This window comes from Coturnix japonica, unplaced genomic scaffold (genome assembly GCF_054131305.1).
Source record: "Coturnix japonica strain WE unplaced genomic scaffold, WE-NBRP24 Scf040, whole genome shotgun sequence".
Classification (NCBI taxonomy): Eukaryota; Metazoa; Chordata; class Aves; order Galliformes; family Phasianidae; genus Coturnix; species Coturnix japonica.
In genome coordinates, this window is record NW_028188943.1 from 1,288,706 (window position 1) to 1,308,366 (window position 19,661).

Sequence of the window (19,661 nt, forward strand, 5' to 3'; positions counted from 1 at the left end):
TTCCCACCATCGCTGTAAACAGCTTCCCTTTTGCATTGCAACCCACAGCCACACAGCCCAGCCCATCCTGCAGCCATCCCCTGCCATCATGGCAGTGACTCTGCCCCAACAAGCGGCTCATTACTGCCTGTAAGGCTCACCTGCCCATATGCTTACAAGCAAATCTCACACCTCTTGGTTCTGGATTCTAAATCAACCAGCACTTAAAAGGAGCCTAACAGGAGGGAGAGCAACATTTACCACTGTCAGGACAAGTGGAAAGAGTTTTAAGCAAAACAAGGGACAATCAGGTTCCACACAAAGGGAAATTTCTTTACTCAGAGGGCGGTGAGGCCCTGGCACTGCTGCCCAGAGAAGTGTGGGTGCCCCAACCCCAAAGGATTCCAAGGCCAAGTTGGATGGAGCTCGTGATGTCTGAGCAGCTGCACGGAAACCCTGGCCATGGCAAAGGGCTGGAAGTGAGTGGGCTTCAAGGTCCTTTCCAACCTAAGCCATGACATGAGCCCAAGAATACAGAGAGATGCAGTTGTGCTTAGAATTGTTACCAGGAAAGTCTGTTGGGATTGGAAATATTAAAGCCTCAAGCAGTTAATACGTAGCAATTCACAAGATCAGGCCATGGGAGTGAAACATGAGTTTGTGACATGAGGCCGGATCCTGACCAAGGGAAACGAAGCTCAGAGACAGGGCTGCAAGCTGAGCGACCACACTCAGATGGCAGTATGGGATGTTTACATGCTAGCAGTGCCATCAGCAAGTGCAGGCGTTAGGGTGACAATTGTAACTGTGCCATGAAACAACTTCACCTGCACCTGGAAAATGACTCAGGGCAACATGCAGACAATGAAAAGCAGAGGCACCTGTTTCTCCTCATAACTCTACACCTCTGCTGCTCTGCCTGAATGTGGGAGAATTGCAGCCACCCTGCAGGATCATTGCAGAGGACAAAAGTGGGTCCAGACCCATAGAAGAGCCCCAAGGATGCTCTGGGTGATGGAACACAGCGTACCCTCACAGGGCAACGCAGGATCCCAAATTGGGAGCAGCGGCTGATGCAGCAGAAGGCTGTGCAGCCAGAAACAGCTTGAGGGAAATCTCAAGATTGCACCAAGGGAAAGGGCAAAGTTCCTCCCTTGGGGAGGACCTAAATGAGGCACCAGGGAAGGTGGGGAGTGACCAGCTGGAAAGCAACCCTGTAGAAAAGCCCCGGGGAAGCAACGTTGGCAAGGGACACGGAGACAAACAGAGGCTACCAAAGTACATTGGCCAGAAAAGGGAGAGGACAGAAAATATTCAACCCACATCCCACCAACAAACAAGACAGGGGGACTGATGGCTAACAAATGACATGCAGGAGGCAGAAGTGTAATATTAAAGAGCAAAGCCCTGAGTAGGATCACACAATCCATAAGAACATGCTATAAACATGAGGCTGATGTTCACAACTCTCCATCCAAGTCATGTTAAACATCACCCAAAACGGGAAGAGAGAAGGCTGGGATGTGAGGGATAGTACAGGAGGGTGCAGAGGAGGGGCGGGATGAGAGATTAAGGAGACGAGAGAAACCAAGAAGCTGGGCTGCGCTTTCCTAACCAAGACAGGGATCCCTTCTTGGTAAGCACTGCCCCTTCACTTCCTGCTGAAAAACACCCAGGATAGCATTTGCTTTGCTAGCACTGCTACCAAATACCAGCACAGTCACAGCCACAGCACTGAGCAACAGCATCCACAAATCTGTTACATTTCTAGCTTCAATAGATCATTTATTCTCACTGTTAGTGAAAATGTCCCAGTTAAAGCCCTAGGGTGGACTCTGGCTGGAAAACGCCACAAATATCAACGCCACAACCACCGGACAGCAAACCTCCACCTATCTGTGCAGTCTGTGATGGCAGCGCAGGGTCACAGTGGCCCCGTGACCTCACAGTGGGCCGGGTGCCTACCCATAGCCAGCGGGCCCAGCCCGCATTGAGTCTTGCTGGCGACTCTCGAGGTGTGAACGTCTCCTGTGGGAGCACGAGACACTGAGACCTTGCCAGTGCGAGAGACATCAGAGTCCTGCGAGAGGACTGCGAGTCACTGAGGATCCCATTGGAGGATCCCCAGAGCTCAGAGCTTCTGCCGGTGGCACACGAGCTGTCTGCCACAGGTAGGACGCCTGACAGGCGCTGAGGCCCGGAGGCTGCCGACTGCTCTGCAAGAGGCAGCTTCACCCAAATCCATCCTTGGAGCCACACAGCGCCAGGGCAGCCGCAGCCATGAGCCGGGAGGCGGCTTCCAACCGGAGGAGGAGGGAGACATGGACGTGGCCGGCGGAGGCCCACGAGGAGCCATGCCCCATCTGCCTGGGCCCCATGGAGGATGCCGTCCGCGCTCTGCCCTGCAGGCACATCTTCTGCAGGGAGTGCATCCAGCACTGGACGGCCAACACGCCCAACTGCCCCCTGTGCCGGGGGTTAATCACCGGCATGCTGCGCCTCAGCTGGCGCCCCTCGGGTCGCCCCCCGACCCGCCGGCCCCGGGGAAGGCTGCAGCGCACCAGGGAGCGGCGGCAGACGAGATCAAGATCTGCCCATCGCTCCCGCAGCGTCCCAGCACGGCGCACGCAGCGCAGCCCCTCCAGGCCCCCCCGCCCGCTGGTGCGCAGCAACTCCTGGCACGGGGACCCCAACCAGCGCAGCCGCTTCGAGGAGCCACCCCGCGAAGAAGAGGACGGGGAATGGCTGAGGCGGGTGGCCCAGGAGCGGCGGATGGCCGCCGGAGACCACGCGCGGCGCCACGACGGGCCCCAGGTGTGAGCGGGCGGCCCAACCTCAGCCGGGAACAGCAACACCCAGAGCTCAGAGCTGCAGCTGAGAGCTGGAAGAACAGAACATCATCACCACGACCATAGGGCTGGGATGGCCCTCCTGCGACACACAGGGTGCACGGGGAGCGGGACACTGTCAAGAAATTAGAGTGCACCTGAAATGGGACATAAAGCTCCCCTCGATTTTTGCCACCAGAATCTAAAAAAAAAAATCGCCATCTCTTGCATTAATCCCATCCCTGCTGTTGATGCAACACCTGGAAGATGTATATAGCAAGTGCCACCCTACACATGCTATGGACTGAGCAAATCTTCCTGGATTTTATTGGCAACAAGAAATCCTACAGCTCTGCCAACTTCTCATGCCGCATTCAGTGACAGTCATTCCCACCGTCACTGTAAGCAGCTTCCCTTTCCTATCCCAACCCGCAAACAAACAACCCACCCCATCCTGCAGCCATCCCCTGCCATCATGGCAGTGAATCTCAGTTTGGCCCCAGTGCACACCCGTCACTCACAACAACCAAACATGGCCTTACTGAGAATGGCAGCCACTGTCACCAAACCAGACAGATGCATTTGTTTCAGAAAAACAAGGTCTGGTATCCCAACGGTTTTATGATCTTATATCTTTCCCAGTTTTTATTTAAAAAATACACTAAATAAATTGTATTACTCATATAAACCATATATAATGTTGTATATGATGATTTGTTCCCCCTCTGCCCCCTCAACATAAACTACCTGTAACTACCCTTTGCTTTGGTTTCTATGAGGCCCTCTTTCCCTTTCAGTAGCAAAGTGCTCCCTTTTCATTTATTATGGGGTCCTTTCGGCTCTTCAATGTGGCCCAAGACAATTCATCTTCACACAGTGCAGACCAGATAAGCCACAAGGTTGAACAGCTCGGTTGCATTAGAAAGCAAAGCACTGGCTTGCAACCACCATGTTCACCCATCTGCAGGGCTCACACCAAGACACCCATCATCTCTCCTTCCTACTTTGTTCCACTGGGCACAGACTGTTGGCTGCCCATCCTTCTGCTTTTCGCTCCAAGTCCTTACAGTGTCAGCTTCAACTTTAATTGCAACCAGTCAAAAGTAGCCACGAGTGGTACAAGAAGGAACCACAAGAAGTCCTACGGCTGGGACGAGCACATCTGCAGCTCGGGGCCTGTGTGAGCCCTGAATGCAAAGCCCTACATCTTTGCAAAGCCTCTGCCAGGAGCTGAGGGCAACAGCAGTGACTTGCAGATACAGGTGTGAGGGTGATCTTACCCGTCAGTAACAGCTTAGGTTAAGACTCTCTCATGCTGATTTACGTTTGACAGAGTAGTGATAAATAAGAAGCATGTAAATTTATCTGTTTGCTGCAAGTAGAAGGCATTTACACTTTTACTGATTATTAGAAATAGATAAGATGTGCTGAGAAGGGCATTGCTCCCTACCCTGTGAACGTACCGCCTCACCTCCAAATACCTGTGCTGACAGCATGTATAGCTTATCCTGCAGTCCATGGAGATAAAGGTAGCATCTGCTGTAACACAACACCTGACCCTTTTAGGGGGCAGGTTTGCTTTCTAACACGCTGCAAGGAGTTCCACCAGCAATTGTGCTACACAACTCCTTACATTATGGAGCCACTGATGTTTTTAAAGAAGTCAGGTTGCAGTTTCACAGCTCCTCTTGCAGACCTTTCCATGGCACCATCGCAGCCACACACAGACCATTTTCCACCGCCCAGCTGACGTGGTGTTGGATTCCCTTCTGCCTACAGCCTCATAACAGAGAGGGCAGGTAGGGAAGATGACTTCAAGGAGAAGAAACTGCTGAAACTGTCACTGAGGTCCCCATAAATATTCCCCATGGACCTCATTATACATTTGAGCAAACATTACCTTCACTCACACAGCTAAATTTCCTGTTTGCTTGGCTGATCAATTCCTCATCAAATTTTAATGCGGGGTTCAGGCCGTCTGCGGCGTTTTAATTAGGCCTAAGATTGCACAGCGTTGGAGGCAAGCTCAGAGCCACCCAAACCCCCTCTGCCTGTGTATTCAGGGGGAGGGGAAAGGGGACAGGAGGAAATGAAGAGGCCAAGAACTAATTAACTCCTGTTACTAGGCTACGTCTGCTCTCTAGTGGTCACATCGCTCAAAACACAGTGCATGAAAAGGTTATGCAAAAGAAAACGTATCCAAAAGTAATCAAACTCCTCTCCATCGAATAGAGGGAAAAGGAAAAAAGCAAAATCTATCGTGCTTATTGCAAACGGAAACATTTACTTCCCCTGCAAAGTCTTATCTTTCCCCCCACTCCACAATTCATACTCCTATAGGCACAAGAGCAACATGAGATTGTGACCATGTTCAAGGAAACTCTTCTTCCTACATGGTTGGAAACTGTTCCTGATGCTCAGAGCACTCTATACGTCCAGCTATCCATAACTATGAGCAGCTGCCTTCTGTCCCTTCGATCCAGAACACACGGACTGTGGCACCTCCAGCCTCAGGTTTGAGGAGTTTGCCAGTAGCATCCAGCCAAATTCCTTCCAAGTCCACCAGAATGATTAAGTTGTTAAAATCTCTATCTATTCATTGAAAGAAAATGGGCTGGAAAGAAGCGAAAACAAATCAAACACCTTATTTTCCTTTGCAGTTTGGGAGTGGTTGTTTAAAGCATTACTCCGCAGGGTGCAAAAGCATCATATGTATTTAAAACAGCTGTTTATTTCACAGAGACTCTACTCAACTTGGATTTTCTTAAAATCACAGTTTCTTTGAGAAGACATTAATAATATCAGCATCTGCAAGAGCACCAATTCACTGCTGAGTGGCATTGCAGCACGTATAGCAGTTGGTGCCTTAAGGAATGCAGTACTGTGTGCAGAACAGATCCCAAAAGTCACCAGGCAAGCATATTTTCAGGCACAAAATCTGATTCTTAACTGTATCTCTCTCTTAATAGATGTCAAGATGGCTGTCTTAAATCTGAAAGACACGAGATCTAAATTTCTTCACAGCAAAGACCAAAATCAATAGTTAATCTGAGTGTAACCTCTCTGCTTGAAACCCATGTGCACTTAATTTAGGAATTACAAATTAATTAGTATGAATTATTATAATACAAATGATCAAAACACCATTTAGCATGAAGAACAAGCATAGCACAGGGCTTAAAAAAACAGCACAGCTTGTCAGTGAAGTATCACAAGGCTTGAACCATCCAATGCTTTTTTCCTGCACCAGGAGCTACGTCATATTGTAGGTCTGCAAAAACCAACATTGCAGGATCTTACTCCAGAATGCTGAGGGGTCTGAGCAAGGACAGACTTGCATCCTACATTTAGCATGAAATCACATCAGTTTAGAAGAAGAGCAGAATCAAAGAAAAACGACTGAGGAGGAAACAGTTAAACAAGATTCATTTATAGGACAAACATATTTAATACGAAAATGCAACAGGAAGGGTTTTCTGCCTCATTTCTAATTCTCTACTATGATCCCAGGACCTCTTCTGGTTACAGACTATGTCAAGCCACAGCATCACCTTCTCCTCCTCCTCCCCCAGCCCAGACTGAACAGCACTTGGCCCTTTGCTTGATGCTTCTTTCCCACCTCAAATGCCACCACAGCTCCTTCACATCAACACTCAGCAGCAATAACGCGAGATGCGGAAGCTCAGACTCAGAAACCCATTGATCCTGGAAAGGCAGAATGCTTTGGGGGTTTCAGTTCATGGATATGCAGTTCCTCCTTCCTCCAGCTCAGGCCTCAGGTGCTGGCAGGACAACAGAGCTGAGATTCAGCCCACAGACCCAGAATAACCATTGCTCCTGAGGAGGTGTCATTTACCACAGGCAGCTTTTATTTCCAAAGGGTTTCCACTGTCAGTTGTTCTCCCCAAATCAATGTTATCAATCCCACTTGTAATTTTACAAACTTCAAAGGGTTAAGGCAGCAAGCGCGTTTATTGACTGGTGCTTCTTGGTGGGACCAGTAAAGCATGACTGATTAGAGCCCAGTTCTAAAGAGCCCAGCTTTGTGAGGCTGGAATAAATAGGAGTCTGTCAATAACTCAGATCCAGGCATATTGACATAGTTTACAGCCTCAATAGGCAATTAACACTTTACAGTGGATATTACCCAGTGGCCTCCCCATGTTTTACTGCACATTTTCTGCCGTCAGCTGCAATATTGAAGGTTTGGAATAGAAATGATATTGGACAGACAGCACCTTTCTTCACCTGCACAGAAATTTCTTTAACATCTGGGAGACATCACAGTTTTGTTCCTCCCTCTTCACTCACACCCACTGTCTCAGTTCCTCCATCATTTACAGTTTTTAGCCTGCACTGGAAAACTCGAGAAACGCTTAACTGAGTGAATTCAATCTGTTGCATGCTGAAAGCCTTTAGGTGGGTGACAACCTCAGCCTCTTCTCCTAGCACAGGAGAAACTAAGGGGAGAAGCTAAGGTGACAAACAGATGTCCCTTCGGCAGACAAACTACCCTGATAAATAACCGAAACTTAGCCAGAGCAACTAAAGCTGAAATAGCTGATACAAGTTACATTCAGCTCACACTCATCTCTCATCATCAGGTCCAAGCCCACACCAACACAGAACTGCAGCAGCGCTTCCCAGTAGTCTCACACAGAGGGAAGGAAAAAAAAGTCTACAACAAGATGGATCCTTTCTTGGTTTTCCAGCTCACTTGCCCTAGAGAAATAGGCTGGAATAGCAGCTTGATGTGACCATCATGATATTTTATTCCAACACCTCTGCACCAACAACATCAAAAGACAAAGCTGTGCAAAGCAACTGAGAACTCCTCCCAGGCTCGCTGGTGTTGGCACACAGCAACCTGCCCTACCACTGCATAGCTGGGAAGGCCAAAACAAAACGCTGAACCAAAGCAGAGCTTACAGCATTTTGCAACATCTACCTATTAAAAAAAAACACATCTCTTTTCCTCATTAGCAACAAAAACAATGTTATGTACTTACCACAGAACAACAAACTTGAGAGAAAACCTTCTCAAACCCAACAGCACTCTGCCTATAGCCCAGAACAGACCTGCCTTACCCAGCACGTGCTCCTTTACAAAGCGGCTGTAGCTGCTGCTGGTTGCCCTGTTGCAAAGCAGGTGGCAGGGCCCATCGCCCCGGCAGAGCAATGGGCCACGGGACCGGGGCAAAAGGGGCTCCGCAAGGGCAAAACGGGCTCCGCAAGGGCAAAACGGGCTCTGCAAGGGCAAAACGGGCTCCGCAAGGGCAAAACGGGCTCCAAGATGGAAAAGCAGCCCTGAAAGAGAAAAGCATTACAGAATATGAAAAGGGGCTCCGCAAGGGGAAAAGGGGCTCCAAGAAGGAAAAGCAGCCCTGAAAGAGAAAAGCACTACAGAATATGAAAAGGGGCTCCGCAAGGGCAAAAAGGGGCTCCGCAAGGGCAAAAAGGGGCTCCGCAAGGGCAAAAAGGGGCTCCGCAAGGGCAAAAAGGGGCTCCGCAAGGGCAAAAAGGGGCTCCGCAAGGGCAAAAAGGGGCTCCGCAAGGGCAAAAAGGGGCTCCGCAAGGGCAAAAAGGGGCTCCGCAAGGGCAAAAAGGGGCTCCGCAAGGGCAAAAAGGGGCTCCGCAAGGGCAAAAAGGGGCTCCGCAAGGGCAAAAAGGGGCTCCGCAAGGGCAAAAAGGGGCTCCGCAAGGGCAAAAAGGGGCTCCGCAAGGGCAAAAAGGGGCTCCGCAAGGGCAAAAAGGGGCTCCGCAAGGGCAAAAAGGGGCTCCGCAAGGGCAAAAAAGGGCTCCGCAAGGGCAAAAAAGGGCTCCGCAAGGGCAAAAAGGGGCTCCAAGAAGGACAAGCAGCCCTGAAAGGAAAAAAGAACAAGGAAAAGCAGCCCTGAAAGAGAAAAGCATTACAGAATATGAAAGGGGCTTTGAAAGGGAAAAAGAGCAAGGAAAAGCAGACAACAAAGAGAAAAGAATTACAGAATTGGTAAAGGAGCCCTGCAAGGGGGAAAGGAGCCCTGCAAGGGGGAAAGGAGCCCTGCAAGGGGGAAAGGAGCCCTGCAAGGGGGAAAGGAGCCCTGCAAGGGGGAAAGGAGCCCTGCAAGGGGGAAAGGAGCCCTGCAAGGGGGAAAGGAGCCCTGCAAGGGGGAAAGGAGCCCTGCAAGGGGGAAAGGAGCCCTGCAAGGGGGAAAGGAGCCCTGCAAGGGGGAAAGGAGCCCTGCAAGGGGGAAAGGAGCCCTGCAAGGGGGAAAGGAGCCCTGCAAGGGGGAAAGGAGCCCTGCAAGGGGGAAAGGAGCCCTGCAAGGGGGAAAGGAGCCCTGCAAGGGGGAAAGGAGCCCTGCAAGGGGGAAAGGAGCCCTGCAAGGGGGAAAGGAGCCCTGCAAGGGGGAAAGGAGCCCTGCAAGGGGGAAAGGAGCCCTGCAAGGGGGAAAGGAGCCCTGCAAGGGGGAAAGGAGCCCTGCAAGGGGGAAAGGAGCCCTGCAAGGGGGAAAGGAGCCCTGCAAGGGGGAAAGGAGCCCTGCAAGGGGGAAAGGAGCCCTGCAAGGGGGAAAGGAGCCCTGCAAGGGGGAAAGGAGCCCTGCAAGGGGGAAAGGAGCCCTGCAAGGGGGAAAGGAGCCCTGCAAGGGGGAAAGGAGCAAGGAAAAGCAGCCCTGAAAGAGTCAAGCATTACAGAATTGGAAAAGGAGCCCTGCAAGGGGGCAAGGAGCCCTGCAAGGGGGCAAGGAGCCCTGCAAGGGGGCAAGGAGCCCTGCAAGGGGGCAAGGAGCCCTGCAAGGGGGCAAGGAGCCCTGCAAGGGGGCAAGGAGCCCTGCAAGGGGGCAAGGAGCCCTGCAAGGGGGCAAGGAGCCCTGCAAGGGGGCAAGGAGCCCTGCAAGGGGGCAAGGAGCCCTGCAAGGGGGCAAGGAGCCCTGCAAGGGGGAAAGGAGCCCTGCAAGGGGGAAAGGAGCCCTGCAAGGGGGAAAGGAGCCCTGCAAGGGGGAAAGGAGCCCTGCAAGGGGGAAAGGAGCCCTGCAAGGGGGAAAGGAGCCCTGCAAGGGGGAAAGGAGCCCTGCAAGGGGGAAAGGAGCCCTGCAAGGGGGAAAGGAGCCCTGCAAGGGGGAAAGGAGCCCTGCAAGGGGGAAAGGAGCCCTGCAAGGGGGAAAGGAGCAAGGAAAAGCAGCCCTGAAAGAGTCAAGCATTACAGAATTGGAAAAGGAGCCCTGCAAGGGGGAAAGGAGCCCTGCAAGGGGCTGCAACTGCTCTGAATAATCAAAATTATATCATTCATGACATAAGAAACTCACTTTTGCCTGGTGGCAACGGCAGTCCATTCCCATCGTGTCACTCCATGTAATGAACATTGCATTTGGCCTTCTAACAGCCTCCTGGATTAATCCACCAAAGACGAGGTAGCACGCTGCACTTAATCTGAAGAGAGAAAGAAAGCAAGGTTCATGGAAAAAGGCACACAAGGCTCGCAAGAAGATACGGTGCTCCAGATCATGCCAGAGATAGGGCTACCACAGTGCCAGAACATGATTTACCACTAAAGGAAACATCTGGGGGCACATTCACAACTTCAGCACAAGCCGTAATGGCTCAGCATGTTCAGCTTTCTTACTGTTCAGCTGAAGAACGAGATACTCCCAAGTATCAGTCAGCAAGCAGTCGGATGATCCTGCCCTCTGGTTTTAACGATGACAGACATCATTACTGCCACCTCTGACACCTTACCAGGAGAAGCTTCCATTTATTAGCCTGGTCTTGATTCCTTCCATCAGCAGCTGCTCCTAAACTGACCTCCATTCATACAGTGATACCATTGACTTCTAGCACGAGCTGACCTGCAAGACAGAGAAGAGAAAGCAGGATGGCAACAAACACTGACATTGCACGTTCAAATATTCTTGAACAGCCACAAAAGAGACAAAACAGGAGAGAAACGCATCCGCAGCAACACCCCAGTTCATAAAGAAATGCAACTCCAGCCTGGCCTCAGCAGCCCTTATATATTTCTTACACATTTGATTAAGCCAACTGCAATTTGAACCAGGAGAATTCACAGTCTCTTGCAAATGCCACCGTAAAGCAGAACATGAGTCAGCAAAAGAAAGAAAAAAAATAAAAAATAGCAATACAAACACCAATAAAGAAAAAATCAAGCCAAAGACCAGGGAATCAAAGTTTTAAAATAAACACACAAAAGAAATATAAAAAAAAAAAAACACAGAGCATCTGTAATAGCAGAATAACTGGCACAATGGGAACATATTACAAAGGCAAGGAAAGAACGGCTCACCCACCTCTGAGGATAGAATTGCACAGAACAAACTCCACAGCGGAGAAATCCTCAGAAAAAAGTACCACCCAGGGGCAGTCAGCCTTCAAAAATGAGCTGTAAGAGAGGTGCAGCCAGGCTCCATCCCTTCCAGTCACTCAGCTGCATTGCCCTCACCTGTACTAACCAGGACTGACCAGGTCCTTTCCCTAGGTGATAATCAGTGGCTCAGGCTGTGATTCAACAGTTCTCATACAGCGTATCTAAAGAAAAATAGCAAAGCATAGATGAAAAACACAACAACAACAAATAAACCTTGAAGGATTCTAGGAAACAACACAAAATTTAAAAAAAAAAGATAAATAAATAAAAGCAAAGAAAAAATAATAAATCAAACAAAAGCAAAAAACTAAGACAAGGAAAAACAGAAACAAACTTATTAAAAAAAAAACAAAACAACAAAGAAAACACCAAATAGGAAAGAAAACCATAGCACTGCAAAGGAAAAAAAATAACACAGCAAAGCAAAGCACAGATGACAAAAAAACAACAAGGAAAACACACTTCCCTGACATGACATCTTGCCTCCTGAGCAGGTCACAATGTTTCTCACTCAGGTGCAGGGCAGGAAGGAAGCTGAGACCCCATGTGTTCCTTGCTGCACACTCCCATCTAAAAGGTCCATATGCTCCTTGGGAAGCACAATGCCACCTGAGGAAAAGAGAAAGCAGGAACAGGACATGCAGGTGGCTATCACCCACCAGAAGGCCAGATCCTTCCATCTGTTATCTGCTCCTCTTTTTAGTCCTAACAGGGCCCCGAGGATACAGAAATAGCAGTGCTTAGCAGAAGGACTCGGAGAAGGACCGGTAGAAACTGTCAGGAGGACAACTGGCATCGTGTGGACACAAACAGGCTGTTGGTGCAAGGAAGGAAACAGCACCTGAGCATTTCACCAAACAGGTTCCCTCCTCTCTGTCTTCCTGCAAAGATACAAGGATAAAAACCTCATTTTCTCTGAGCAACAATTGGAAACAAGACCAGAAAATTATTCATTCAAAGGCACTTTTAGGAGATGTATAACAGAGTCCTTCCCAGTTACACGAGCTTACGCTGTGGCCTTTGGAGAAACAAGCTGCCTTTGTGGTCCTGAGGACTCCTTTTTGTCATCTGCTGGGCACAGCAAGAGAGCTTTTCTTGTACAAATCTATGCCCTGTGTACCTTTCTCCATCCCAAAACCTATAGTTGCGGTGCAGACACTGGATGCTGACCAGAGCAGTAAAAGAACAGAAGAGGGGAAAAGCAGATACAGGTAAGACAACTAAAGGAAAGGAAAAGAGTAGAAGAGAAGGAAGGATACGGTTAAGAACAAAGGACAGAAGATGGAAAGTGCTATAGAGGATTGGACTGGACATGAGCAGATCAGAGCTACACCAAGGTGTGGCTTCTCCCTGTGTCCCTGTCCACCACTGGCAACATCCCCCAATGACAGGGATGCTGCTGCCCCAGCAGCTGATGGGGTTGTGGTCTGGGGTTATGCTCTATGCAGAGCCTCCACAACCTACTACAGACCTCCAGTTCCCTGCCACTTCTTTTTTTCAGGTGTTTGCACACAAGGAACAGGTGTTCTCTATAACCTGCATGCTGGTAATTAGTGTGGGCAATTACTGTGTGGGAATTGGGGGAGGGAAATTCAGGGGTGGGATAGTGAGGAGGAATTGGAGGGGGCTGGGAAATTGTTTGGGTGGGATTGTAGAGATCAGATATGACTGCTAGGATGGGGGATATTTGGTTGGAAATATTGTCATTTCTATTACTCATTGCTTTGTATGATAAGTTATTAAATGCTTTATGTTCCCTCTGCTACATCTCTGCTTGCAGTCATTTGTGCAGTCCTCAGCTCTACATGCCCACCTCCAGGGTAGGATGGAGCACCACAGATGGCAGTGTTCCACAGCTGCCACCAGCAGCCCCAGCTCATCCCTCCACACCTGAGGTGTGAGTGGCTGTGAGAGGAATGAATGTCTCTGTGGAAGTGCAGCTCATTCCTCCCCTCTGATGGGGGCAGAAGGCATCTGCATTTCCCTCATGGCTCTTATTTCCTGTGTTACTGTGGGAAATGAGCTGAGCCACTGTGCCTCCCTACTATGGCAAGCTCTGCAGCTCTGCCACTGTCTTTATAGTCAGCTGTTCCTGTGTGTAATGCTCCACACTTGGACCCTGCAGAGCCCAAAGGCCTCCTTGGCTGCTGTTACTCACCTGGACATTGAGGGTGCTGTGTCTCCAGTCTGTACCTGCTTCCAGGTGGCACTTGCAAGACACTGCGAGTCCACCTGGTTGGAACTGCAGTCAACAAACACAAATGTGAAAGAAATAAGAAAGGATTCTTTCATTTCACAGGCTTTCATCTCCATTGAAAGATGTTCTGCTGTGCAGCACAGCTGGGAGCATTTCATATGTGCAAAAAAGGGGGATAGGCCCTGGCTGTGCCGGGCCCCCTTCCGGCCCAGGCCCCAAAGCAGCCCCGACTGTGCTGGGTTCCCCTCTCACCTGGGCCCTGCAGTGGCCTCAGCTGTGCCTGGTCCCCCTCTGCTCTGGGCCCTGAGCTGGCCCCAGCTGTGCCTGGTCCTCCTCCATCCTGGGCCCCAAGGCCCTGCCTCTGCCTGCTCCCCCTCTGCTCTGGGCCCTGAGCTGGCCCTAACTGTGCCAGGCCCCCCTCTGGCACAGGCCCTGCCTCAAGCCCCGCCCCCTGTGGGCAGCAGTGCTAGTGCCTGTTGGTTTTGCTCTCTTCCCTCTTCTTTCCCTGTTCTCTTCACAAATGCTTTCAGATCCCCCAGGATGACGTGCACTGACACTGCTGCCTTCTTCCTGCACAAACTTTCTGGGCAGCTCAGCTTTTTCTACAGAGCAGCGTGCCTTTGGAAGTGCTTGGAGGATGTAAACTAACAGCAAGAGAACGCTGAGCTCTTCTGGGTCTTTCTAGGCATGGCAAAGAGACAGGAGAGTGTGCTCAGCCTCGAGTGGTTGCTTGTATGCAGAAATCACAGTTGTCAACATCTGTGCTGTTTTGCTGTAGGCAGTAGTGTGTGACAAGAAGCCTACAATTATCAATTTAGTGAACGTAATTAATTGTAACAGTTCCCCTTCCTTCTTCCCTCGACACTTGGGTTATGGAGTTCTCCTATGTTATGTGCCGGTGTAATACCTCTGAGCCACAGCACTGTTGCGTTTAGCAAAGCTCATGGCAACAGGCTTTGGCCAACCTCAGAGCTACGTAGATGATGAGAAGATATCCGATGATAGGAGAGAAAATGAACAAGCTCCAAGGTAAGTGTTGTTTTTTCCTTCTAGTCAGCACGCCATCGCTAAATCTTCCATGCTATCACTTTTATCGTGACAGTGATGATCCCTTAACCTCACACCTTTAGCACAGCACTTTCTGTGGAGATTCCCACCAGTGACAAAGTATTAGTGCCGCTTTTCTGCCTGTTTCTTTTTTGTCTGTATTTTCCAGAATGTGGGTATTTCTAAATAGGGCTGCATGGAGGGGTGCGTGTGTGATGGAAGAGTGAAGGAAGTCCACTGCAGATCTGTGCTTACTGCAGAAATGGCACCATGCTGTAGCAGCAAAAAGGCAAATGGTAGGAACTACACTTGAAGAGTGGAAGTTGGTGGTTGGCTGCGCTCAAATCTTCCTCCCAGGAGATGCTCTTCAAGTATTGCTTGTTCCTTTCTGCCAGAAGCTGACACAAGCGGTCTTCCAGCCAAGCGCAGCCTTGCGGAAAGTCTGGGGAGGACTGCAGCCTGTGACGTGGCACCCAGGAGAGGTACAGATGCACAACAGGCATCAGGGTTTGATTCAATGTCTTTCTAGTTAGGCTTTCTGTCCATTCTTTCTTCATACTCCTTTTGCTGCGTGTTGCTTGAGGTCTTCATCCCTGGGATTTACAATTACCTTCCCTGTCCAGATTTGAAATGCAAACCCACCCTTCAGCTCAGATCCTAAGATCCGCTACTGTGAACACGCAAGATGAGATTTCCTAGTATTGTGGCCCATTTTGCTACAGAAATTAGCCTTGGTCACTCTTTAAATCTTACTGCTTCTCCTTTCTTGATTATAACAGATGTATGCCTGGAGCCAAATGGAAACATCTATGCGAAAGTGGTGCAGGAAGTGCTTTCAGAGAAAGCTCATCTTCAGGCTGGAGGGCTTCCTGTAACAGCAGGTCCCAGCTCTGTCTCCAAGACCCTGGCTGGGTGTAAACACAAGGGTTTGGACAAAGAGAAACAGACTGCAGCGCAGTTGCCTGCTACCAAAAGAGCCAGAGGCCAGAACAGAGACAGTGTGCCGGCCCCAGCAGCACACCCTGGGCCTGCCCCAGCACTGAGCTCCAAGCAAAGAGGTAAGAAGGTGCTGCGGTACCGTCCTGGTGAAGTGCAACACATTGAGTTTGCTTAGGGCTTGCTTTTTCCTGCTCTGTAGAGGGGATAAGAGTTGAAGGCTACAAAGTCCAAAGGCAGTGAGGTGCCAGAATACCTAAATGCATCTCTTTCTGTTAATTTCACAGTGGTCTTCTGTATGTCCCCCTGGAAATGTCTGAGAGGCTTCCTAGTCCCATTTGCTTTGTCATTGGACTGCCATTTGTTTTCACAGCACCCATGTTTCTGCAGTTTTGCTGTTAACAAAATGAATTCATTGGTATTCTTGCTTTATAGAAAGAAGACAACGACAAAAAGAAAGGAGAAGGGAATTGAAAAAGGCTTCTCAGAGAGCTGCACATATAGAGGTGAGTCCTTGGTGAACACAGACACGCATTCTCTTGTTGGTCTCAGTGCCTCCATCTGTCAGATATGAAAGAGATGGTAAAATCCTGAGGGAAGCAATGGAATAGAAAAGCAGCCAGCTGTGTGTTTGAGGAAATGACACTGTCAGTGAGAGCTGCCATGGGGAGCTTGGACGCCTTCCTCTGGCTTGAGAAGGATGTGGTTGGTAACAGCCAGAAGGTTTTGCTGTGATAAAGAAGCTTGCCATGTCGGGCACTGCAACCTTTGAAACAGCCTTTCCACGACAGAGCATAGGCAGTGTGTCCTGGGAAGTAGTGTCAGTGACCTGAATGAAAGGAACATGCTGTTCCACACGGGGCCATTCTGGATGTTTACTGGTCAGAGTTTCTTCATGAGATCTCCCTAGATTTTTCCTGTCCTACTTCTACGCTTGCTTTGTTTCTTTCCAGTTCTCTGCAGCGATGAACAGCCTTGCAGAGATGATGCAGAAGCTGCAGCTGAAAGACTGAGAGGAGAAACATCACAAGGCAGCGGCTGCAGTGCGCGGTGTTTCAGTTGCTGCCCAACTCAGTACTTGTAGTTTGATTGCAGTCAATCAATAAACCATCACAATTAGAGATTCACAAAGAGCTCACAGCCTGATTTGTCCAGTGACACTCCATGAGCTGCTGCATGACTTTTGGTCCAGAGTAGCATCTACCATCTTCGGTCCACTATGCATCTTCGGCCCACCACAGCCCATCCCAGCACTGTTCTTCCTTTGCACACCCATGTGCCCACACAACATTGCATGCCCTTGTACTGATAATTGCTGCTATTCCTTCCCAGATTCAAGACTCTGCACTTGCTTTTGTTAAACCACTTCTTGTTTATTAGTGCCCAGCTCTCCAGTCTATCCAGGTCTTGCTGAATGGCAGCACAGACTTCAGGTGTGTCAGCCATTCCTCCCAGCTTTGTATCATAGGTGTACTTACTGAGCGTGGACACTATCCCCTCATCAAGGTCATCAGTGAAGATACTGAACAAGACCAGACACATCAACAAACCCCGGGGAACACAGGTCTATAACTGGACGCTGTGCTGGTGATCAAAACCCTCTGAGCTCGGCCAGTCAGACAGTTCTCAGCCCAGCTTACCATCCACTCATCTATCCCACACTTTCTCAGCTTTGTTACCAGGATGTCATGTGAGACAGTATCAAAAGCCTTGCTGAAGTCAAGGTAGATCACATCCACTGCTCTCCCCACATCTACCCAGCTGGTGATGCCATCACAGAAGGCTGCAGGGTTGGCTGAGCATGACATTTCCCCGGTGAATCCAAGCTGTCTACTGCTGGTAAACTTCTTCCCTTCCAGTTGCCTGGAGATGGCATCCAGACCAAGCTGTTCCACCACCTTTCCAGGGAGAGGTGAGACCGACTGCCCTGCAGTTTACCGGATCCTCCTCCTTGCCCTTTCTGAAGACTGCAGTGTCACAGGCTCTCCTCCAGCTTTCAGGCACTTCTCCAAGACCTGTCAAAGATGATAAAGAGTTTGACAATCACCTCTGCCAGCTCCCTCCACACATGTGGATGCATCCCATCAGAGTCTATGGATTGTGCACGCTGATCCCAACCAGATGCTCTCAGATCACCCCCTCCTCACCCAGAGGGAAGCTCTCCATTTCTCAAGCTCTCTCTCTTCCCTCCAGGGCCCAGGAGTCCCAAGGGGCAGTCACTGAAGTGAAAACCAAAGTAAAGAAGGTGTTCAACATCTTCACCATCTCAGCATCACCCATTTCCAGGACACCCCCCTTCCCTATTTCCTTCTCTGAGGGATGCACCAATCCTGAGCTCCGAAGAAGCGCTATTTAAATGCTGCCCAGCTCTCATGGCCCCCTTACCTTTGAGCACTCTAGCCTGTGAGATTCCTCCAAGTAGGCAACAGAAAAAACTCAAAGTAGGCTCTCTGGAAGTCCAGGGCTAAATTAGTTCTAGGCACATTGTTATCTCCACAGGTTAGCTGGGTGCCTGGCACTGACCCCTTCCAATCCAGTACTTTCGACCCCCAGTTGCTGGCTCCAGGGGGTGTCTCTACTGCAGTTCTGGCTGAGGACTTTGCCCGAGGAGACAAATCACACTGCTTTTGAAACTCCCAAGTTTCAGGATTTCCTGCTTGTTTCAACACGCCAGGGAAACACGTGGGTGGCATGAGTTGGGCAGCAGGGTGCTGGCTGCAAGCACACAGTGACAGCAACTGCAGCCATCAGCACAGTCTGAGCCTGCCTGCAAGACCTTGCACACAGACCTCAGTGCCACGACTCCCCTAACTGAACATAGCAACCTGGAAATCCAACCCAAATGGAAATGTCCTTAGAGTGCCATCACCCTGCACTCCACGCACTTCATCGTGCCCCAGAAACCAGAATCAAACCACACAGACCCTGACAATCACAGCTATGTCTGTTCTTCCCTAAAGAATCAAAGCTGCAGCAGGCCAGAAGTTTCAAGGAAGAAGAAGCGGCTCTTTTAACCATTTCCTGAGCAGTTTCTGAGGCTGTACGTGCAGTTTGATCACAGCCCGGCTGAGTCCTGGTCACACCCCGCTCCCTCTGACAACTAAGGGAATCAGCACAACGAATCTGAAGACAGAAGTGATAATGCAAACAAGACGAGAAGATATTTGCTGAGTCTGGATCCTCAAATGCATTTCAGCTGGGAAAAAGGACAGAGATGCCCACCTTGTAAATTTGGGTCACCTCCTCCCAGACGCACCAACACATCACCATTGTGAGAAACTCAAGTTTGGAGTTGTGCCAGATGTTCTCAAGTAAGTTTTGGACTGTTTTGTGTTTGCTTGAGACAGCTGCGTTCCCAGCCAGTTCTGGAGAGTCCCTGCAGAAGTCCATCCCTTGAACACATGGCAGGTGCTCAAAAACCAGCTCTGAAAGAAAGCAAAGTTGGTGTGTAATTTGTGGTGGAGCTTGCAGATCTTAACAGCCAAATTAGAGCGACAGCAAAGTTGGAGGACAACTGGCAGAGCAATTGCTTTACCAGCTTTTGTGAAGTGTATTTTGACCTTAACAAAGTGTATGGGAAACTACTGATCACAGCCTGAACTTCTGATTGACCACCTGAGGCAAGCAATGAGTCAGCTGCAGGAGCACAGGTGAAGGTAATTCAGCTGTGCTACTGGAAGGGGTGGAGCTTGGCTCCAACTCTCCCAGATCTCATGTAAGGGCTGACCAGCACTAAGGCAGGATTTCTTCCTCTGGTGATTTTTTTTTTTTTTTTTTTGACTTTACTGTGGACCTTCAGTGTTGGTGAGCATTTTCCCTTTATCCTTCTATCATATTAATCATTTGTATGAAGCATCTGTATACTCTGTGTTTACATTTACATTACATTACCTATTGGCTGTCTAAGTGTTCAGTTGTATAACTATACACATATAGGGTCAAAACTAAAACAACGCGTGTTTTATGTCTGCTCTTAGCAGCTTGGAAGGAACCAGGCTAGACCTTGTGGTAGGGCATTCTGTGCTGGGAAGTCAGCAGCACTGTGCGCATACAGCTGTTTATGCCAGGTGAGGCTGTGTGCACACGGTGTGTGGGGGCAAACGCTGCATTGGGAACATATTAGCATGAAGCACAGAAATACATGCTCAGAGGTACTATGGGGCATGCTGGGTTTGATTGTTTCAAGACGTGAAATTAGAAGGCTGAACAGACATCATGTGCTTCTGGTTTGGAGAGGGGATTTTAATAAATGTATTTGAAGTTCTACAGAAACTTGGTTTTACAGCAGGCAGTGTCACATTAGTCCAGTCTT

General features: G+C 49.6%; 1 protein-coding gene and 1 long non-coding RNA gene across 3 annotated transcripts; one reads left to right on the forward strand and one right to left on the reverse strand.

The window, feature by feature from the left end:
• Positions 1-6,653: 6,653 nt before the first annotated feature.
• Positions 6,654-13,468, reverse strand: LOC146752919 (uncharacterized). 2 transcript variants are annotated; one of them, XR_014940291.1, is made up of 5 exons: positions 13,328-13,468; positions 11,245-11,778; positions 10,524-10,633; positions 10,094-10,217; positions 6,654-8,114 (listed from the first exon to the last, which is right to left on the reverse strand). It is a non-coding gene; the product is annotated as an uncharacterized LOC146752919 (long non-coding RNA). The 2 variants fall into 2 exon arrangements; XR_014940290.1 differs by having other exon boundaries at positions 10,094-10,633.
• Positions 13,469-14,609: 1,141 nt separating this feature from the next.
• LOC146752920 (zinc finger CCCH domain-containing protein 11A-like) lies at positions 14,610-16,414 on the forward strand. The gene is made up of 5 exons (XM_085531034.1): positions 14,610-14,617; positions 14,729-14,895; positions 15,193-15,471; positions 15,785-15,855; positions 16,303-16,414. Exons 1-5 carry the CDS (start codon positions 14,610-14,612, stop codon positions 16,360-16,362), a joined length of 585 nt encoding a protein of 194 aa, XP_085387160.1. The 3' UTR covers positions 16,363-16,414.
• Positions 16,415-19,661: the final 3,247 nt, after the last annotated feature.

What these genes read in the sequence shown, in the direction of transcription:
- LOC146752920 (XM_085531034.1), top strand. An exon ending in TGACGTGGCACCCAGGAGAG is followed by an intron (nt 14,896 to 15,192) that starts GTACAGATGCAC and finishes TGATTATAACAG; the next exon opens with ATGTATGCCTGGAGCCAAAT. An exon ending in AGAGAGCTGCACATATAGAG is followed by an intron (nt 15,856 to 16,302) that starts GTGAGTCCTTGG and finishes GTTTCTTTCCAG; the next exon opens with TTCTCTGCAGCGATGAACAG.